This window comes from Bombus affinis, chromosome 16, assembly GCF_024516045.1.
Source record: "Bombus affinis isolate iyBomAffi1 chromosome 16, iyBomAffi1.2, whole genome shotgun sequence".
Lineage (NCBI taxonomy): Eukaryota > Metazoa > Arthropoda > Insecta > Hymenoptera > Apidae > Bombus > Bombus affinis.
In genome coordinates this window covers 5,833,583-5,853,644 of record NC_066359.1, presented here as the reverse complement: position 1 = coordinate 5,853,644, position 20,062 = coordinate 5,833,583, and the positions used below count along the sequence as shown (strand labels likewise).

At 33.9% G+C, this 20,062-nt stretch overlaps 1 protein-coding gene and 1 long non-coding RNA gene across 2 annotated transcripts in view; both read right to left on the bottom strand.

Annotated features, from left to right (window-relative positions):
* LOC126925302 (low-density lipoprotein receptor-related protein 2) overlaps positions 1-18,453 on the bottom strand; it is a 38,144-nt gene extending 19,691 nt beyond the window's left edge. The window contains exon 1 of the mRNA XM_050740683.1: positions 17,734-18,453. Within this exon, the coding sequence (XP_050596640.1) occupies positions 17,734-17,896 (163 nt within the window). The 5' untranslated portion in view covers positions 17,897-18,453. The remainder of the gene's footprint in view (positions 1-17,733) is intronic.
* LOC126925335 (uncharacterized) lies at positions 3,213-5,411 on the bottom strand. Its single transcript, XR_007713869.1, has 2 exons — positions 3,458-5,411; positions 3,213-3,403 (listed from the first exon to the last, which is right to left on the bottom strand). It is a non-coding gene; the product is annotated as an uncharacterized LOC126925335 (long non-coding RNA).
* Positions 18,454-20,062: the final 1,609 nt, after the last annotated feature.

Genomic DNA, 20,062 nt, shown 5'->3' with positions numbered 1-20,062 from the left:
TAAAACACAATCATAATAGACATTTCAAAATTTTATGAATTAAATATAATTGGTATAAATACGAAATTAAACGAATGTAGGGTAGATATAATTGAACAGCGTAGATATCTAATGCCTTTTTTGAAAAATTTCTACTTTACTGTACAAATCTAGTGAATATCACTAGAAAAGTTCTTAAAGCGATGAAAGTTGATTTACTGTGTGAAATATTAATGTGCGAGATGACAGGTGTGATTAACTTAATTTAACATCGTTTAAGATATCGCTGATGAGGGATTTTGTTTAAATGAATCGCAGTAGAGTATGTCAGAACACCAATTAAGCGCTTGCTACTAACTTTTCTTTAAGCTAAAGAGCAGTGGGGATAGAGCAACGCAACGATTTCGAATTTTTTTCATTCAAACGGTTGACTTTCTATGAAATTTGTGGAACAAACGAGACGGGCTTCTCAACACATGAGAACAAGCCCCGTTCCCAATGCATATTGCGTGCGTGAGCGCCATTATAATTACGAGTGCAATTACGAGGGCGCAAATTACAAAATTTTAACATAAGATATTTTCACGACGAACTGCTGCGACGTTATCTAATTCATGTATCTTACTTTCTTTTTATCCTTCACTTTAAGCTTCTTTGATATTCATAAAAAGCAATATTTTTTTATTCAATACACAACGCGTTAATAACAAATAAAAAGTTACCAGTAATTTCAAATATTTCAAATAAAATACCAACAATAACTAAAAAAAAATTACTAGTCCAAAATAGAATATATCAAGAATTCGTTACGGGGCTAAATTTCAATTGAACTAATTAATCGAAGAATTTTTATGGCGTGGGGTAACGAAAAAGGCAACACGAAGAAACAGAAAGAGTATCGTCCATGGATGGGAGATAGAACGGTACCGACTGGCACCGAACAGATAGAATCTCAACGGAATCTAGCTGGAATCGGTTATCTAGCACGTACCTACCTGCCGTATATGTGCATCCTTTCAAGGATAACATCAACAGGATGCTTAGCCTTTCTCGTTCGGTGACGTATACTCAATAATATTGGCTCTTACTGCCACAAAATTACAAGGACACGTCGCCATATAGGAAAATTTTTTTGGAACTCCTGTACTAATTAAGGTTAAGATTTAGTGACTACGCTACGACACAATGTCATTGGCCGAGAAATGAGTCCAATAAGATTAATATCAATTTTAAAAAGCGATATTTAGAAGTCACACGATAGAAAATCTAAAACCGGCAGATGCAAATACGAGATAAAAAGTATCAATGTTTTCATTTCGCGGCCATATCTGATTCGGAAGAGTTTTATTATTCCTGGTCACGAAAACAGCAAGAACGTGTTCTTGGCAGAAAAATATACGACACTTTGCGGAACTAAGAACGACACGTTTCATATAGCAATCGTGTTTTTATAAATATTAAGTAAATTTTCCTGGAATTTCTAGCGAATGCTTGTAGTTTCGACAAATAAAACCTTCGATTCACGAGAAATGATGCCAAACATGGAATAAAACGTCGTTAAACAAACATAGAAGTAATTAAATCCCTAACAAGTTTACAAGACATGGGATATGTACATCATCTCATCTTACTTTTTATTTTCATACGTTGATGCAATTAATGTGTACTTTCATATATCCATGATCCTACTATGCAGAGATTTATGACCATATCGTATTACTGACCTATTCAAACTTCATAATTACTCTACATTCACGACTGTACTTATACCAAATTCAATTTATTTCGTTTGTAAACATTACTCAAATGTGAATCTACATTTATGGTACTTCAAAAGAAAAGAAATGTATTTTTAAATCCTATTCTTTATGCTCCATTTCATCTCTATTTCAATATTATAAAAATGGCCATACATTATAAAAATAAAAATTCTTTGACGTAACTAAAACACAAGTGCCATAAACCTAATCCAATTTAATTCAATTATATTACAGACTCGTATCTATCTAACTATTTTAAATATGCACTATAAAATGTCTTTTAACAAGTCGATTGAAAGGCGATGGCAACAGTCCGCTTTTCTGTGTTCTCGCGCAGGTTGCGAATTTTCTCATCTCTGTCGGCGTACATCATGAACAGAGGTGTGCTGTATCAGTAACAGGAGTGACGGAGAAGAGCAATGGATCGAACTAAGACAAGCATAGCCAAGGGGGTGACGGGCTGGAGGGGGAGCAGTGCACCGCTCGTACCAGGCGGTGCGCCCTGGTACCGACAGCACGTCGGTAGACTCGGCCAGACTCAGCGAGACTCGATCAGGAATCGTGGAGGAGAGTCGAGGAGGGGAGGAAGCCCAGAGAACTGCACTCGCCTACCTTCGTTCCACGCCACGATCTTTTTTGCACGATCCTCTCGCGACCTTCTCTAACCAAGAGCCTCGATAGACTTCTATTGAGAAAATTACCAACAAATTTTCGAAAATTAGAACCCTGGCATTATCATTTTCAAAGCTGACTAAAATTAGAAGGATAAAAGCCATCATCCATAGAAACATGGATTAAAATTCGATAATTATGTTTTCAAAAACAACCTTATGTTTCGAATATTTAGTAACCTATCTAATATTTCCAAATTTTTCTCTATTTCATGGTGACTGAATATCAATTTATAAATTCAGTCAAGGTAACTCGCAAAATTAATAATTCTGTTTTTAAGCAGCTTTTCTTACATTTCCAAATTTTTCCCTATATAATTTCTTATTATCCTATTAATCATTATTATTCTATATAATTCCGCTTTCACAGTAGATTTGAAGTATCTAATAACTTTTCTAATATTTCTTTTCCTCCTATCCGAGATTCCATGGTTCTGTGTTTACGACCTGCTTGAAAATAGATAAATTCGATCAAGGTATCCCGTAATTATCAAGCTCATCGGTTGATCGTCCTCGAGGGAACAATTATTCAATTGTCTGGCATAAATGAGATTTTATGTTTATCAGAGTCCATACTAGAGCGGTCAGCTGGACACATAAAGCATTCATTGTACCAATGCTACAGTCGTAAAGTAGACTGTTTTTACACGTCTGACTTTTACACGTCTCAATGATTAGAAATCACTTTCACCGGCTGTCTGATGTGAACACATATAGCCAGGCGTCTAATTACTCAGGGCTAATCTTGTAACGTTGCGAGTACGATCTATAGAAGCACTATTAAGACGGTTTACAATTACAATATATGTAGCTTCCATGGTTTTATTTCTTAGTCACATACAAGTACATCTATGGTGTGGTAATTAAATTAAGGCAGAAGTAACTCGGTCATGATCTACTTTTTTTAACATGGCGAAGTTGGTGTCAGGAATCTGTCTTAATCTTTAATTGCTGACATAGAGACTTGTTGCTGGCCAGTTGCATTTTTCCTGCCTAATATGAACAAGTTCAATACTTAAAGTCTTACCAAAATTATAGTATACATACCAAAAACATGATATTCGTGTCACAAAAGTTCTTTTTAAATCTCTTTTTCGTAATGTAAGCGTCATATTACGAGTTATTTAAATTCGTAATAAATAATTGAGTTTATTATTATACAATGGGTACCAAATGTAATATCTTTTATTGTTTCAAGTCAGCTCTCCGCTATTTTTTCGTGACTTCAGCCGTGAAAAGAGCTCGCGAGACATCGACTGTAAAAAAAGGTGGAACATAATGCCGGCTTAATAGCCGGTAATTTGCGTCTACGACGGAATCAAAGAATCTTGACGTGTCATATAACGGATGACCGATAAATACAGCCTTGTCCTGGTTATGTCGTCCAATCTAGATTCCTCATGACCAAACAAAGAAAGAAAGAGAACGATGACCCGAAATATATATACATATATCGAATATTGAAACAAGGTGCGAACGTTCAACCTTAATTCCATGCCACGCTGCACTGTCTTCTCCACTGATGCAATTGCCCTCAGCGTCGATACTAATAAGATTACGTGTTCGAAATTATTTAAGAGATAAATTGGTTACTCAATCTTCAATTTCCATCTGTTACACGACTGATATTCTTTGCCAAATGCCTAAAACATTTTACAAATATTCTGTATTTTCTTCAAATACCGTAAATCATTCTGTTGAAAAAAGTCACTAAACATAGAGGATTCGCAATTGTCATTTAAATTTTACGATTAAGTTCAAAGCATGCGGTGTTTATCGGACCGAATCGTAAATTTTTATGCAGATTGAAATAATGAATATTAATCACTACTTTTAATTATTTTTAATTTATACAATGAGTTGAAAAAATATTTTAAGTCTACAATGGAATTTTATATGTACATAAAAAATTAACTTGACACATGACATTGTGTAGGTTAAGTAATACAAATTTTTCCCCTAGAAGTTAAACCAAATTTAATTTATATGTCTTTTAGGATAGAGTTAGGAGTTGGAGTTTATTTTTTCTCTTGAAGATATTTTGATGCTGTACTTTAAGTAATATTTTGTAAATGGAAACTTTATAAGGTTTCATAGAAAGCATGCCTTTAAATGGCATTAAATTTATTTTTCCCACTACCCGTAGCGTTTATGGTCATGCGATCCTTTTATAAAACTATCGCTAACCTTTTTACCTCGAAAGAAACAAAGATAAAAACGAAACAATAGTTCTTACTTGACTCAATACTTTCGTACGTCGTGCCTGTATTTGGCGCTGTTTTCGAAACTTTCAGGTATTCATGGAGAGAATTACTTTCCCTAGATTAATTAATTTCACTATATTCGAAGTAACTTATTCATCTCGATTGTTGTTTCTAGGGAGCCGGTGCTTTATGCAAATTTATATTTTTGTACGTAATAAAAAAAATGATGTCTATACAAAAATTTGTTTCGCCCACTACATATTACAGTGAATACTTACACTATATGTACTATGTGCATTTCTGTATCTTAAAATTTCCCATAAATCCATGAAAATCCACAACTTTAATCATTTTAAATAAAGCATTCCCTTATGAGGGCGACAAACAATTTTGTCGAACTTCATGGGTTTTTACATAGGTGTCGTCCTATGTGAAATCTATTTACCTACAGTAGCGATTTTTAATTTTTACACGATTGAAGCAACAGTCAAAAATTACAAATCTGTATTTAATTATTTTTAAGGTTAATGCATAAGAGATGATAAATATTTTGTAATATTTATAACTACGCTACGGATTTTCATACATTCATGGGAAATTTAAAGGCGTCAAAATATATATACCATCCAAAGTAAAGTATTTATTACAATACTTGATAAATGAAGTAAACTTCTATTTAAATTCCATTTCTTTAGTTATGTTCACAAAGACATATAAATGCTTCAAAATCAACCATCTATTTATAACTTGTTTCTTTTTCAAGTGTATAGGTTAAAGTGGATAATAAATATAAGAAATGATCCAAGGGGTTGAAGAGTGGTCGCGTAGCAAATAGAATATTGTGAACGGTGCTTAAAGAAGCTCCCTTCACCCACGGTATTAATCGAACATTCGTCTCTCCGTGGCCTTGTAGACACGTACTACAAGTACAGTAGGTATGAGTCGAACGGTTGAATGGCACACCTATTTACGTGCGTCTCGATTGCCTACCAGTCGCCATCGTTCGTTGATCCGACTTGCTCAATTCACTCAGAACTTTCGGCTTATAATACTAGACCAACGTCTACTCATCAGCATAACCTAACCTTAATGAAAATTTCCCAATAAATATCCTACAAAGACACAATATTTTTCTAATTCCTTTTATCGCATTATTTATACCATTTATACCATTAAACTACTTAAATTTTTGTTTGCCTTCGAACAGTATCATTAGGTTATAGACAACTATGATAACTTATGTCAGGTCGTCAGAATTTAAATTATTTAATTTTATTATATATTAAATTAAATGAAATTAAATTAGATCAAAAATTCCCAAAAATAAATAATCTAATCTTAGATTGCTATAGTCTCCACTGACCCAATGATACCATTTAAGGGTTAACTTGTTTTTTTTTTTTTTTTTATTAATTCTGTAAATTATTAATAAGTTTCATAATTAGTTCTAAGATATTACTAAACAGCATACAGCATTACGTGAATGATTTCTAATATTTCAGTTGCAGTGGTTGTATAAGGGGTTCAGTATTATCGATAATAATCGTTGTGGATAAAAAAGAACACGGACAAACTCTCGAGATGGCTTTGTTTCAAGCAATGAGGGTTTATTGTATGCCCGTTCCAATTTCAACCATCATAGCGCACCGCGGTGCACTTCCTTTCGTTAGAGCCGATTCCGCTTTATAAAGCCGACATCGTCAGCCTTCGATGTGCATCGCGCGTTTCTCCTCGCTAAAATATAAACTGCACAATGCAACCTATTCTCTAGGCTGATTCGATTAAATCAATTTCTTTCTAATAAACTAATAAGATTGAGGTTAGGTTTTTACTAATCATTTCTGTTGGTCTATTCATCAGTAGCTTATCATCCATTAAAATTATGATATAATAAAATAGTATAAATACTTCAAATGCAATATGCTGGTATATACTATAGTATTGTATTATAGTGTATTATATTATATATATATAAAGTTAGATGAACAAAAGAAATAACAATGAATGTACAATTTCAAATTAAATTTTGAAACCGTTCATTTGACCTGGTAATATTAGTGTTAAGTTAGTATATATATTATTTTTAATGTAATATAGTAATATATATTGTAATACTTTTCTGTAATTATACAACATATATACATTGGTATTATATTATAGAGTATTATAGTATAATAGAACATGCGATTGCAGTAGACTTTTGAAAAACATGGTTACTCGTAAATTAGAAAGGAGGAGTGATCCAATGGAGTCTCTAGGGTCGAGGAAAGAAAAGCCAAGAATCTTGAATAGACAACGCGAGGCCCGGCATTCGCATTCTTTCTCGTTGATATTCTTCGATCGTGGCTCGATGCGCCTTCCTAAAGGTTTCCAGGTCGTCCGCCACAATTCACATTTACGATGACTCTGGTTAAGTTCTAAGATAGCTGCCCCTATCCCTTTTTACTGTACAATTTTTCAGTCTACAGCTTAAAGTCATTATTTTCGTAGATAAATATAATAACGATTGCGAGCTATTTTCTTTTCAGCAAGGCCAGAAAAAAGACTAATTTTAGAATAATTCTTCCATGATAGCCGCCATTATCGTGAAAGTTCGGCTCAGAGTACAAAACGAAACACGAAATGCGCCAAACAAAGATATCCAAAGCTATTCTACATTATCGACTTTTTCACCTTTTCACGTACTATCGTTTCCTATTTTATCCTTTTGACGCAATTGTTATACCGTGTGGGGCTAGATTAACGAATGAAATTGAATCGTGGCGATTATTAAATCGTCAAAGTTGAGTTCAATTAGCGGACGAAGAGGATAAACACTCAAGTGTTCCCAGAATAATCGGATGTATCCGTTGTATGCAATACATACGTATATATATATATACAATAGTATACTGAAAGTTGACATAAAGAGAAAATAATAGATAAATCAACTGGTCGAGGCATACTAGCTTTGCATGCTGACATTAAGAATTGCAATTCAGTCAACGGCACTCCAGAATCGCTAGATCCGAGCTCTCTCATAATCCCATGGGTGAAAGTTGCAGTTTCCCACGCGATCGACCTGTGGACGAATCAATGGGATCTGCTGTACTTTTATCCTCTTTGTCTGTGCACTTATTCAATCGTTCATTCAACCTTGTATTTACTTACTTATCGCGCGCATAACCTATCCATCAATTATATATAACATGTACTAATCACCGATTTATCATTTAGCTTGACTTTAATTGATCGGTTACTCGTTCAGATAAGAATGCATTTACTGTAATTCAACGTTCTGCTTAATTACCGTATGTCCATAAATATCGAAGTATATAAGTATTATCATTCCAAGTAACGTAGCTATGTAAAAAAAACATCGATCATAGGTGTGGAATACAATTTTTCTTTTAATTTATCGTCCCCGCGGAAATTATGTTTCGAAATGGGCGCGCGATGCGCGGCTGGTGATCAATAATCGACTGTACGCGCATATAGCCTGAATTTTTAAATGCCGTCTATTCGAAAACGCGTTGCCGACGAAAAAACTTCGTTCCACAAATTCGTCTCGCTATTTCACGTGGGATCATCTGTGCAGTGGTTTCAATTATATACCATGACGAGTTTCTTATGAGACACAAAAACATCGTCGGAGATCGTCTTACGAGAGTTAACCTCTCTCACCGGTTTCCGAAAGACCGGCAATCGTGAGGCCGATATCGCAACACGCGAACCGTGCACCAGGGACATAGAAACAAAGAAACAAAGACGGAGAGAAAGAGAAGGAAAGGAAGGAAGGTGTAGAGAAGGCAGAAGGAGAACGTAGAATCGGGGAGGCATGGTCCCGCTATCCGGTCGGCCGCTAGGCCGAGGTCAATGAACCTCGATCCGCCTACCGACTTTACCTGCCAGCCTCAAACCTGCCAACCTGGCTTGACTCCGTAGGTATCGGCCAGGATATTTCGCCTACGACGGCTTCGCTACGAAACATTTCCTGCGCGAGTTGCCACGAAATCACCGCAAGACAGTCCTCCATAACGAGACTTCATTGCATCTAAATTATATCTAAATATTATACACAAATAGGTTAGATTAATTCATATGACATTTCAATGCTCGGAATTTTGAATTTGATGGAGCAGTATCGTCAATTTTGTCTTCTAATTAATTGTCTGATACATTGAGAATAAAGATACTTGATACGACATTTGTGTTCCTAAATTGTATTAATTAACAATGTTATTGGGTCATAGGTTTTATAATAAAAATATCAAAATTTTGTTATTGTTTTAAATTTGGAGAGAATACCACTGATAGATGAAGGGGGTTAAAAGCAAATTTTTAATATACAGGTTATTTTAAAAGAAACTATACACGGGCAGACTAATAATAATAACATCATTAAAAATTATTGGATTTTAGAAATGACAATTTTCATAAATCTTGAAGAATTAAGTGAAATAATTCATTGGGAAAGTACATTGAACCATGTGAATTTTATTTTGATGAGATATATGATGTTTTAAAGAAACTAAGTTTTATTTGAAAAACATTTCATATGGGCCTCCATTTTTGAGAAAGTTATACTTAAGAGATTATTGGCTTCCGTAAATTTACGTGTTTTCAATGAAACAGCTTCTAAAATGTAAAAATCTTACAAGAAGTGACTTTGAGGTAGAATCAATTTTTTATGGGTACGGAGATACTAAACAACACCATTTCACTGAATAAATTTCTCGAACTCTTAGTTTTTACCCAGAGTGGAGAGTAATTCGCAATGGCACACTTTGCACGGCTGAGAGCATAGCCATATACCGATTTAAGCGTTTTATTGTTGATAAAAATACGAGATTTAAACAGAGCCGACTTTTTCGTAGTGAACGATAATTACGATCTTTATAAATTCTCTCGAAAATGTTAAACTTGGTCCGCTTTAATACGAAGAACCTGTCACAAGTTCACACAGTCCATCGACCGTGAAAGGCTCGAAAAAAAAAACGCTAAAGTAAACATAATCGTTATGGCTTCGCACATGCCATATATACATACACATCTATACTACTAGTAGCAACGTCTATGCACTAAATATTAGAGAAGCGTGCTACGTTACAGTTAAACTTCGCGCCCTCTTTTACCAATTGTCATTTACAATTTTACAATTCTCTATATAATATGCTCTTATTCTGTATAAAGTATTAATTTCCCTAATAAAGGTCCCTAGAGAAATAGGGTATTTAAAAATTACTCTCTGAGAAATTTAGGTAGAAAAAATAAATATAGAAAATACAAACAATTATGAATACGTAGAATATATGATATTACCAACATACCTGTACAGTATCTAAAATAAATATTCCCTATATATGTTATATTTTTATTGTTTACATATTTTATGTATCCATAATTTCTTATATTCTTTATACCTAATGCTTTTGTCTAACCATAAAGAAGTCAAGCTTTCAAAAGAATAATTTTTAGATGCAATTATCCTGTTTATCTAGAGATTCCCAATCTGAATTTTTGATTAATTTTTTTATAAAAATATTTGTATATTTATGTATATGAATATGTGCAAAACTTGATTAATGACTCAAACGAATATTATTAAAACCTAGATTCATATAATGCTCGCTGTTACCATTATTATTAACCGGCTATCGACAGTTGCCGATACTTTATGACTACGACTGGTAGTAACGGTTTTTACGACATAGAAGTCGTATGCATATAGTTTAAGTATATATTGAAGAATGAACTGATTCTAGTAGCTTGAAACATCTATTCGATCAAGCAGTCGTTTATATGTGACACAACTTATACGTGAAACGTAATAACTGAAGGTTATTAAAAATAAAACAAAAGGAGAAAGTATCACAAAATCCCATCTAGGGATTTCTAAAAAATATTTTCACTAATCTAAATAAACTAGCGTCCCAGCTTAGACGCGCTTCGTTTTTTTCTTTGAGGTCAAAGGAAACGATGTTTCCTGAATACACAAGAGGATAGCGGTACATCGATGGAAAATCATTAAATTCACGATCGCTGAAGAACCTCGACTAAATTATTTCATTAGAAAACGCCAGTTAATTTTTCAGCAAAAAAAAAGGTATCTAGAACAAAAAGCACTCGTTTGGTCTGATTCTAAAAAAGGAATTATTTGAAAGGCTAATTAAAGATTTCTATTGGTCTAATTAAACATAATTTAAATAAGAGTATTTTACATTAATGAAGGATGTTTCTTAGCCAGTGATTTATTAACTGGTATTGCGTGCTATTCGTATTTTATTGTTATCCAGGCTGGTAGATGCTCGTGCACGATGCGCGTGCAGTTATTAGCACGAGAAAAAGAAGTAGCACGAATCAGTGGGTCGATGAAATCCAAGCACCTTGCACTCGAGAGTTGTCTGAGTTTGTAAGCTCTAATTCCTTCTTTCTTCTTCCAAAGAAGGAGAAAGTTCCTCCTCTGTTGTAGATACATAGCTCACTTTAATCTTAATCTTCGTACGATAGTATATGAATGAAGAAAAATGTATTTAATTTTGATAATTATTTTCATTATGAAAACAAAATTAAACGCATCGCGTTTCATCTATTATATTTTTAACGAAACTGAAGTCAGATGCATCGTGTCTCATCTATTACTTTTATAATGAAAATGATATTAAACGCATTGCGTTTCATCTGTTGGAAACGAGTTCAATTCTTGTTTGGAAATGCTTATTTGTCACAGTCATTACGTTACTGGAATACGATTGGCGCATTTTCTAGAAAGATAAAACGTACTTACGTATTTATCCTCTCTTAGTGATACAACGCAAAATCACTATATTAATAGACGCTTGTCTAATGCTTATCTAATAAATAATATTGCATTGTAAAATTTCAATGTAATTGACGTAAACGAGAGAATAACACTATTTTAAGTTCAATATGTCAAGGTAATATGTATATCTGGTCATTAAGATTTTCAATAAAAAAATTTTCCGTTGCCTAGAAATAAAAAATAAACCTTGTCAATAATAATCTTGATTAATAGTCGTGAGAAATACTAATTATAAACTCTATTTGGCGGTGTTCCGATTATTGAAATTGAATAATGTGCAATTTTTCACAAAGTTTATTATATATATTATTTATATATTTCGCGATGTTCTAGTTACCAAAATTGCATACGAAAATATCAAAATTCTAATTAGATATATTATAGTCGCTAGACTTCATCTTTTAAAGTATTATTAAAATTTCAACTGAAAAATCTGTTGGTCCAGCTACCGTTAATTCGCTTCCCAGAACACGGAAAGTATAATACGTTCGTCTCGTGGTGCGTGTTGAAATACAATATGGCGATTATACAAAACGGAATCGAGTTACTCAGATACATGACTATACGGATCTTTTTTCATATTTTCAGGTCTTTGAATAGTTCACTGATCTTCTGGAATACAAAACACAATCCCGTGCATACATCACATTTCTTTATAATTGGAATTTCATTTCAAAAGCCGTAAAAGAAAGTTTTAATTAAACTAATGATTTAACTTATAGAAATATGTTAGACAAGCGTACGATTAAGACGTTCTAATGTAGTGATACACATTTTCATTGATCTTTAAATTCAATTATCTGGCTACAAAGGTTTTCAACTGACCTCAGCCGATTTATCATTTATCATTTATTCGAAATTGACGTTTAACCTTTCAAGGCCGGGGCATTTAAATCCACGATTCGCACCAACGTGTTATCGGTTCCGGTAGGCGCGGTAGATCTACATATGTATGTGGACCGATACTTTTTTTACTCATTTACAGAAACAACAGAGAAGGTTTTTTTCCTAGAAGAAATCTAATAAACCTAACGAATATTATACCGATTCACAAGTTCATACTTCATCTTATCATTTACCATAAATAAAAATAAGTATAAAAGTAAAAAAAAATGTAAGTCTCAATGAAGTTTCGTTAAATACAGCTTGTTTACACAAATATTAATGGCGATTTTTTACTAAATAATGTATGTATTATAATATAATAAATAAAACTTAAATATATAATATTAGTACTAGTTCGATTAAAGTTCATTCATATTTCCACTATCTATCCACTTATATTTTATCCTTGACTCTACATAGAATATTTCTACAGGGTTCTTATGCATATAGAGCCTTGTACTTAATTAAACTGGGATTACATTGGTTCAGTAACTTTCCAGTCCAGTGATCCAATCCAGCATTGAATCGTAACAAGAATAACGTAGACAGTATTTTCATTTCAGTACAGTACCGTCATTCCAGTGAACAATCCAGTCCAACGACTGTATTGAAAGTTTTCAATCGACTGTTCATCCCCAGCATTACTGGAAACATATAGACGACCTAATCCAGTACTGGCTGAAGCGTAGTAGTGTTTCTAATCTAACACTTCAAGAATGTAAACATCGATCGATTTCTAGTCAATCAACTGAAATATAATGGTTTGATTCAGCGACTGGACTAATGTAAACCCAGCTTTATTATTGGTTAACAAATTTAATGAAAATAAAATAAAGATCTAACAATAATGATAACTTTCGTTGTACATTCGCAAAGTAGTTCAATTTACTAACGGTGATATATAATAACACCAAATGGAGATGGACCAAGATGGCGGTCAATTACGAGATTTTAGAGTATAACTCTACTAAGAAGGAAAATTTTCGTGAAGCAATATAAAACAAAGCTTAGAAGAAGCTCAAGGTATGCGAGTCCTCGAGAATTCGGAGCATTCTCCTTCGTCGTGTTTACTACGAGTTCGAAAAACCGGTTTTTCTCTCTCCACAAAACTTGGACCTGTGCGAATAGCGCATTAGATGCAGCGCGTCACGGTAGCCCTCGATCGTATCGATCATTCGATCGTACAAGTGAGTACTTAATAAAATCTAATTAGATATAATCAATCCAAGGAAGGGAAGAAAAATCCGAAAAGGAAGGAAAACCTCAGCGATAGAGTAGTATTTCAAAATCTCGAGATCTTTCAGTTGTCATTTGAAATAAGTAATTACTAATTTATAATAACCTCAATTTGTCTGTTGAAATCATACAGCTATATTTTACGGTTTGGTGAAAAAATTTCACGTGAAATCATCGAATAGAAACGGAGGAGCTTGTGTAGAACGAGCACGTCGTTCGGTTCTCAAAAAAATCACGATCGGTTTACACGCAAACTAAGGCTACAAGTGGAACCGGTTTCGTAAAGATTGCGTGGCCACACAGCATTCATCTGTGTTTATTTCGTTTGCGGCAACGATCATCGGACTGTGTTCGTTGCCTTCCGGACGGATTAGAGAATAAGAAAACGCGTCGAAACGTTCAAGACAGTTTGGCGGATGACCCACTCCTCGTTTAAGATTTCACGCATACAGTGGCTTAGGAAAGTATTCAAATGCTTTCCATAGAAAATCTTCATGTGTGACGACACTAGCGCCATATTACGAGTGTTACGTACTACATATTTATCTACTTGTCTTTACTCATCTTTTTTCAAATATTTCATGTTATTGAATTTTACGAACTAATTTGATCCTCCTATATTATTGGGTCAATATCTTGTAACTCCATATACATACATACATTTATCAATTTTACCAATATAATTATGATGATCTTATCTCATTAGAACGCTAATGAAATTTCAAAATGTATTGTATAATACGGATGATATATTTATAAAAAAATTTTGCAATTGCGCAAATTACTTTCGTGAGCAATTGTGTATTGCAAAACACGTTATTTCTCGGGTGATAAGACATTTTAATATTCATAAGCAATGTTTGTTAAGAAAAATAAAACCGCATTACAAATATTTGCCTGTTTTACATCCGTCTGCATTTTCTTCGAGTTTCATGTGACCAGATGGTGTAACAACTTGTGCCGAATAACTGACATTTTTCGTTGACCAAGCATAAATATGTGTATGTGTATGCGCTGTGCACATATATATATATTTTGTATATTTCATAATAAAAATTTTCATAATTTTTAACGATTGAGTTGTTCTGGTGTACTTTTATTAATCGCATCGTGCTTGGGCAGAAACAGGACCGGCAATACTGCTAAATTTAACTACTGCTACCCGGAAAGGTCAACTTGTACATTTTACCTTTCACAGAAAACTACCTTCGAATCTCGAGGTCATTATTTATCTTCTTCCTTTTCCTCTCATATATATATATATCATTCCATATCCGCGGGCAATAAAACGCGCAAAGTTCTTGTTTTTGTATCCAAAATACAAACGCTATTTTTCTCTGCTTCCTTGTAAAGGAGCGTCTTAATTTGATCATAAATTCACTCTAGATATAAAAAAAAAAACATGCCCAAATATCTTTTTTCATTCGTACAATAAAATTTACAAGTTTAGGTTATGTGACAAAACATGAATTTGAATATCCTTAATTTGCCTATCCCTTAAATTTCTATTTTGATTTATATAGTTTTTCGAAGTGTATTCAACAAGTGAAGATTTGAAAGAAGATTCGATGGTTTCAGTGATCTCAAAATTCCAGCAACTTTTAGCGGTCTCTAAAGATTAAAATACTTTTACTTTGCAAATTCTTAGCCTTGTCTTTATAACCCTGCGAATCATATTTAATAAGCGAAGATTCGATGGTTTCAATGATTACGAAATTCCAGTGACTTTTCGCAGTTTAGGGATTAGAATCGCGTTACATTGAACAAAAGTCGCAGCAGCAACGGGGTTAACGGTAAATTCAACTCGATTCGTTAACTGCATTCTCATGCGAGGTGGGATTTTTAAAAAGTCGGACGCCCGAGGAAAAGCACATGCGATAAGTCGTACACCTAGCGGGGAGCAGAGAAAGCAGTGGCCGGAGATGCCTCGATGCAAAAACGACCGCAATCTCGACGGTATAGCATTTGTAACAGAACCAGAATTAGATCGAGAATGACCACTCTAACCATTTCTAAAATTTCACGCCGCTGCAACCAACCAGCTCCATTTAAAACCAGAAATTCAAAAGTTATCAAAGAATATGCATAAGATGAAAACAGGTTGTTTGAACAATCTAAAAAACTTCTTTCTGTACAATTGTATTTAAGTAGATTTGTTATTAATTAATTAATCAAAGCAGAGACAATAAATAAATACGCGTTTCTCGAAAATTAAAAGACATGTTTAAATATCGAGAGTAATAATGGCCTTGAAAGGGGTCATAAAAGTAATTTTGAGGTCATCAACGGTTGCATCACCCTATAATTTTTTTAGCATCCTCATTCACAATAATCAGCTCTTTTCTCGCATTATCAACTGTTTGTCATCCTTCGGGATATTTTTCATACACATATGAAAAGAGAACGAGATTATTTTAACATGTTGATTGCCACGCGAATCCTCTATATTTTGCACACTTTGCGGGAGCCGCGATAAATTAAAATATACACATCACACCATAATATTTAATTTTTGCAAAATATTACATTGTATTTGCACACCATTTTCTGAAATGTTATTTCTTATCTAAATCATTCACATTGTTGACAATTTTTTTAATCCATGAAATTTATCTTACTTTAATCATCCTAAAAGATTAATTAACCTGAGTTATGTTAAAAGAAAACTAGAGATTCAATTGATAGATTGCGTATCAACTATGTGGTTCTAAGAAACTTCTAAAATATTCAACCATAAAACCATGCGATTTCCCAAACAGAGAGATATAAAGTAAACCACACACGAGAGAAAGAAGAGAAGAAATTCAATTATTTCTTGCGCATCAAAGCAAACAAATCTTCATTCATCCAACGGAACAAAGGCCAACGAGAGTGTGTACGTATATTTGACTTTGTAGAATTGATAATTAAACATGAAACTTCGCAGAATGGTAATAAATGATAATAGTTGATAGGTTAGCTATTTGTGCTTTTTGTGCACGCAATTGTTACCATGCAACGTTCAATAAGATAAAAAAGAAAAAATGAAAACAAGATTCATAAGACCAAACAAAAATCATTTCATTAGGCTAAATTCAAGACTAAAATAAGCTGCTATTCAATAATCATTCTACTATTCTGAAAATATTGCAAAAACAAGAGAGATCCACATAAAACTACATGCGTGGAAACTCGATAGCTGTCATTAAACGTTTTAACGGTTCCTTTCGAAGTCACAAGGATTCATATCGAAAAACATCGATCTATGCGCGGTATGTATGCGCAGACGCTCGTGATCGCGAACAGGTTGCTGTGCAATTTCGTATAAAAATTGAACGAATTTTACCCCTTGCCTTATGATATCAAATGACAATCACGGCACGGATTATGATTACGACCCAGACAAATGATTTCCTATATATAATGTTACAAAATTTCGAAACTGATACTATTTTGCAGACTATAATAGATTAACGTTCATTTAATAGATTTAATGTCGCGTGGACCTCTTATTTTCCATTGAGCTCTCCATTCGAGCTGTATTTATAATATGGGTTTATAATATGGGTCCCACTGGGTGGGACACGTGGCTTAAATAGAAAATCTTACGAGAATAATATAGCATTCAAATGGCACACATATTAAATACCTACTATGAAATCTGAGATTTTACTTTAATAACTAAACATCGTTATCTCAATCAATTTTTAAACAAATTTTCTTCTATATATGTAAGATAATCTTGGTAATTACACACAAAGTTTAATGACTTTTACCAATTTTGATTATTTGACTTTACTCTTGTTTTACAAAATAAAAATAAATTTTCAAAATATAACGTCGTTTCATTTTATTTCTCATTCGAATCTATTGGAATTGTCTACAAAGTTGACCAGTTTAACCTAATCTATGATGCTGAGACACTGCTATTATGTCATGAAACTGCGAAGCAAGAAATTAACATGTTCAATACGAAGTCGACGCATATATCGATATCATCTTTTCTTAGATATTTCTCAATAATCTAACATGTGTTCTAGCCACTTTTTAAGTAGAACTAACTAAAAAATATCTTTTCTGGTCGTAATTCTGAAAGATAGTAATTGTAAAAATACTTCCCTACATTGAATGTGTTAATTGGGATACCATCGCGAGCAGTTTTTTCCCTAAAAGTAAATAGTGTGAAGCAACCATCCAAGAAATGGAGATTCACTTACCCATCCTGAGGGCGGCAACCTGTGCGACACCAGCTAAGACTAAGATCAGCGGAAGCCCATCGAGGATCGACCACAGGTTCTTCGTCCCAAAAGTATTCCCGGAAGAATATTTACCACCGAAGAGGAGCGTGCGTGGCCGGCGTGGCCCCGCAGCCACTGCCATCGCACCGTCCTGCTCACCGCACACTTCTCACAATTTTTGTCTCCACTGTTCTGCCGGCACCAAGATTCTTACAATGTTACACCGTTCGACTCGAGTCGAAACTGTACTTTATTAAATACACTTTAAATCAGGAAATATACAAAACAATGTGAATAGTGGGAGAAGAACGTGTTTTGTACGAGATAATGAAGAATGTTCGAAACGCAGAACTTGCGATAATTTTGTAAGTTCCTTTCTGAGGGTTAAGAAACGTTGATTGTAAAATACACTTGTTAGCAGATGTTGCAGAAACTATCTGTTGCGCGTGCGTGCTCTTCTCGAGACGAAAAGCAAATACGATCCCTTGGTACAGGAAGGAAGACGAAGGAAAAGAAAAAAAAAAGAACGCGAAAAGAGCACGAGCTACTCTCGGATTCAGTTCATGGCTCCCACGCGCAACATCAACGCGGCCGCGGTCAGCGAACGACTAACTTCGAAGCGTGTACACGCGCCGATTACAGGGGCTCGAGACTGATGTCACCGCACATGCGCGTGAAAGGGCTCTAAGGACCACGTGTGACAAATCCTCCACTAAGATAGGATTTAGCTAGCGAATACCTGTGAACGTTGTGACATGGATATTAAATACGACGTAAAAGGCGATCATTGGAAATAATCGATTAGCAGTCAACTTAAACGATCGATTTCCTCTATGCGTACAGTGTAATGCAAAAAATATTCGTACACTTGCCACAGAAAACTTTGATGCTTATATTGTACGTGTTATATAAAACATTTTGAAATTTCCTTAACACTGCAATGAGGTAAGACTTCCATGATCATATTGATAAAATTTGAATCCAATCTGAAAATAGATATAAAAATTGTAAGATGAATAAGAATAGTCACCTTAAGCATGTAATAAACATAAAAAATGGTCTCACTAAGGTCTGTGATTTATTAATATTTTAAATAACTATTTGTTTAAATACTTGTGTAACCTTTACGAAATATATGCTATCAAATATCTTGCAACTTCCGTATACGTTTTCAGAATCATTTCAAATTTGAACAATATAATCATGATAGTTGAGTATTATTGCCATTACAACGCTAATGAAATTTTTAAATGGTTCGTATAACATTTAATATGTTCATAAAATGTGTGAGAATACTTTCACGAGCCACTGTACCTAAAGATCATTCTTCTTAAACCATCATTTAAACCACCATTTTTTTTTTTTTTTAAATTCCACTCCTTCATACGTGTCGAAGGAGTGGAATTTTTTAAAAAATAACTTATTAATTATTTTAATATATTGCATTTCGTATAATATAAAATTTATTGATAGTTTTATTGTGTTTCATTTCTAAGATTCGTTTTCCTGTCCTTTGAAAAGAAAGTTGCAGAGAACGAATGTAAACAGGATGAATTTACCTGACCTCAGGTAATATCGTCCCTCAGACCTGTTTTGACTTCATCTACAGATCTTAACGGATCTGAAAGCTGCATCTATTCTTTGAATTCTTTTGTACGGAAACGCATTTATTGACCAAATGACCCAACCTGCTTATACTTTTCTACAATAACAAATTTTTTCAAGTAGTATTTAAATTTTCTAAATGTTTTTATAATATTTTAAAGACAAATTTTCCAATTGGAAGAAAATTACAAAAATTTGTAATATTCTTCTAGTAAAATATTATTATTATATAAATATTAGTCTCTGTCTAATATTCAATTGAAAAAGATTTAAGGGATGATAGAAGTGGAAAAGTATGCGATCAAATATCTCAGTATCTGTAAGTAAAAACGAGGATCAACTACGTAGCGGCGGAATTAATTGGGAGTGGCATGTATTCGAGAGGGAAACCTGCAATTTGTCTTTACGTACACTGTTTGTGAATGAAATTGTATAGCGTGAACTCGTGCCACCCGTGCCCGGTGGTGCCGCTCGAGAGAACGACAAGTTGCCGACTCCTGCGTTTTCTCGCAAACGCATTTATTAGTCAAAGCAAATACCACAAGACATGCCCGACCTTTTCTATTGTCCAGTCACATGGAAATACTACATCTCTCCACTTCCTCTTCATAGAATTACCGCACATCGCTGGTCTTTTAATTCATCTCTTAATACATTTTAATCTTCATCGAAGACTTTAATATTCCTTAAAATTAATACATCT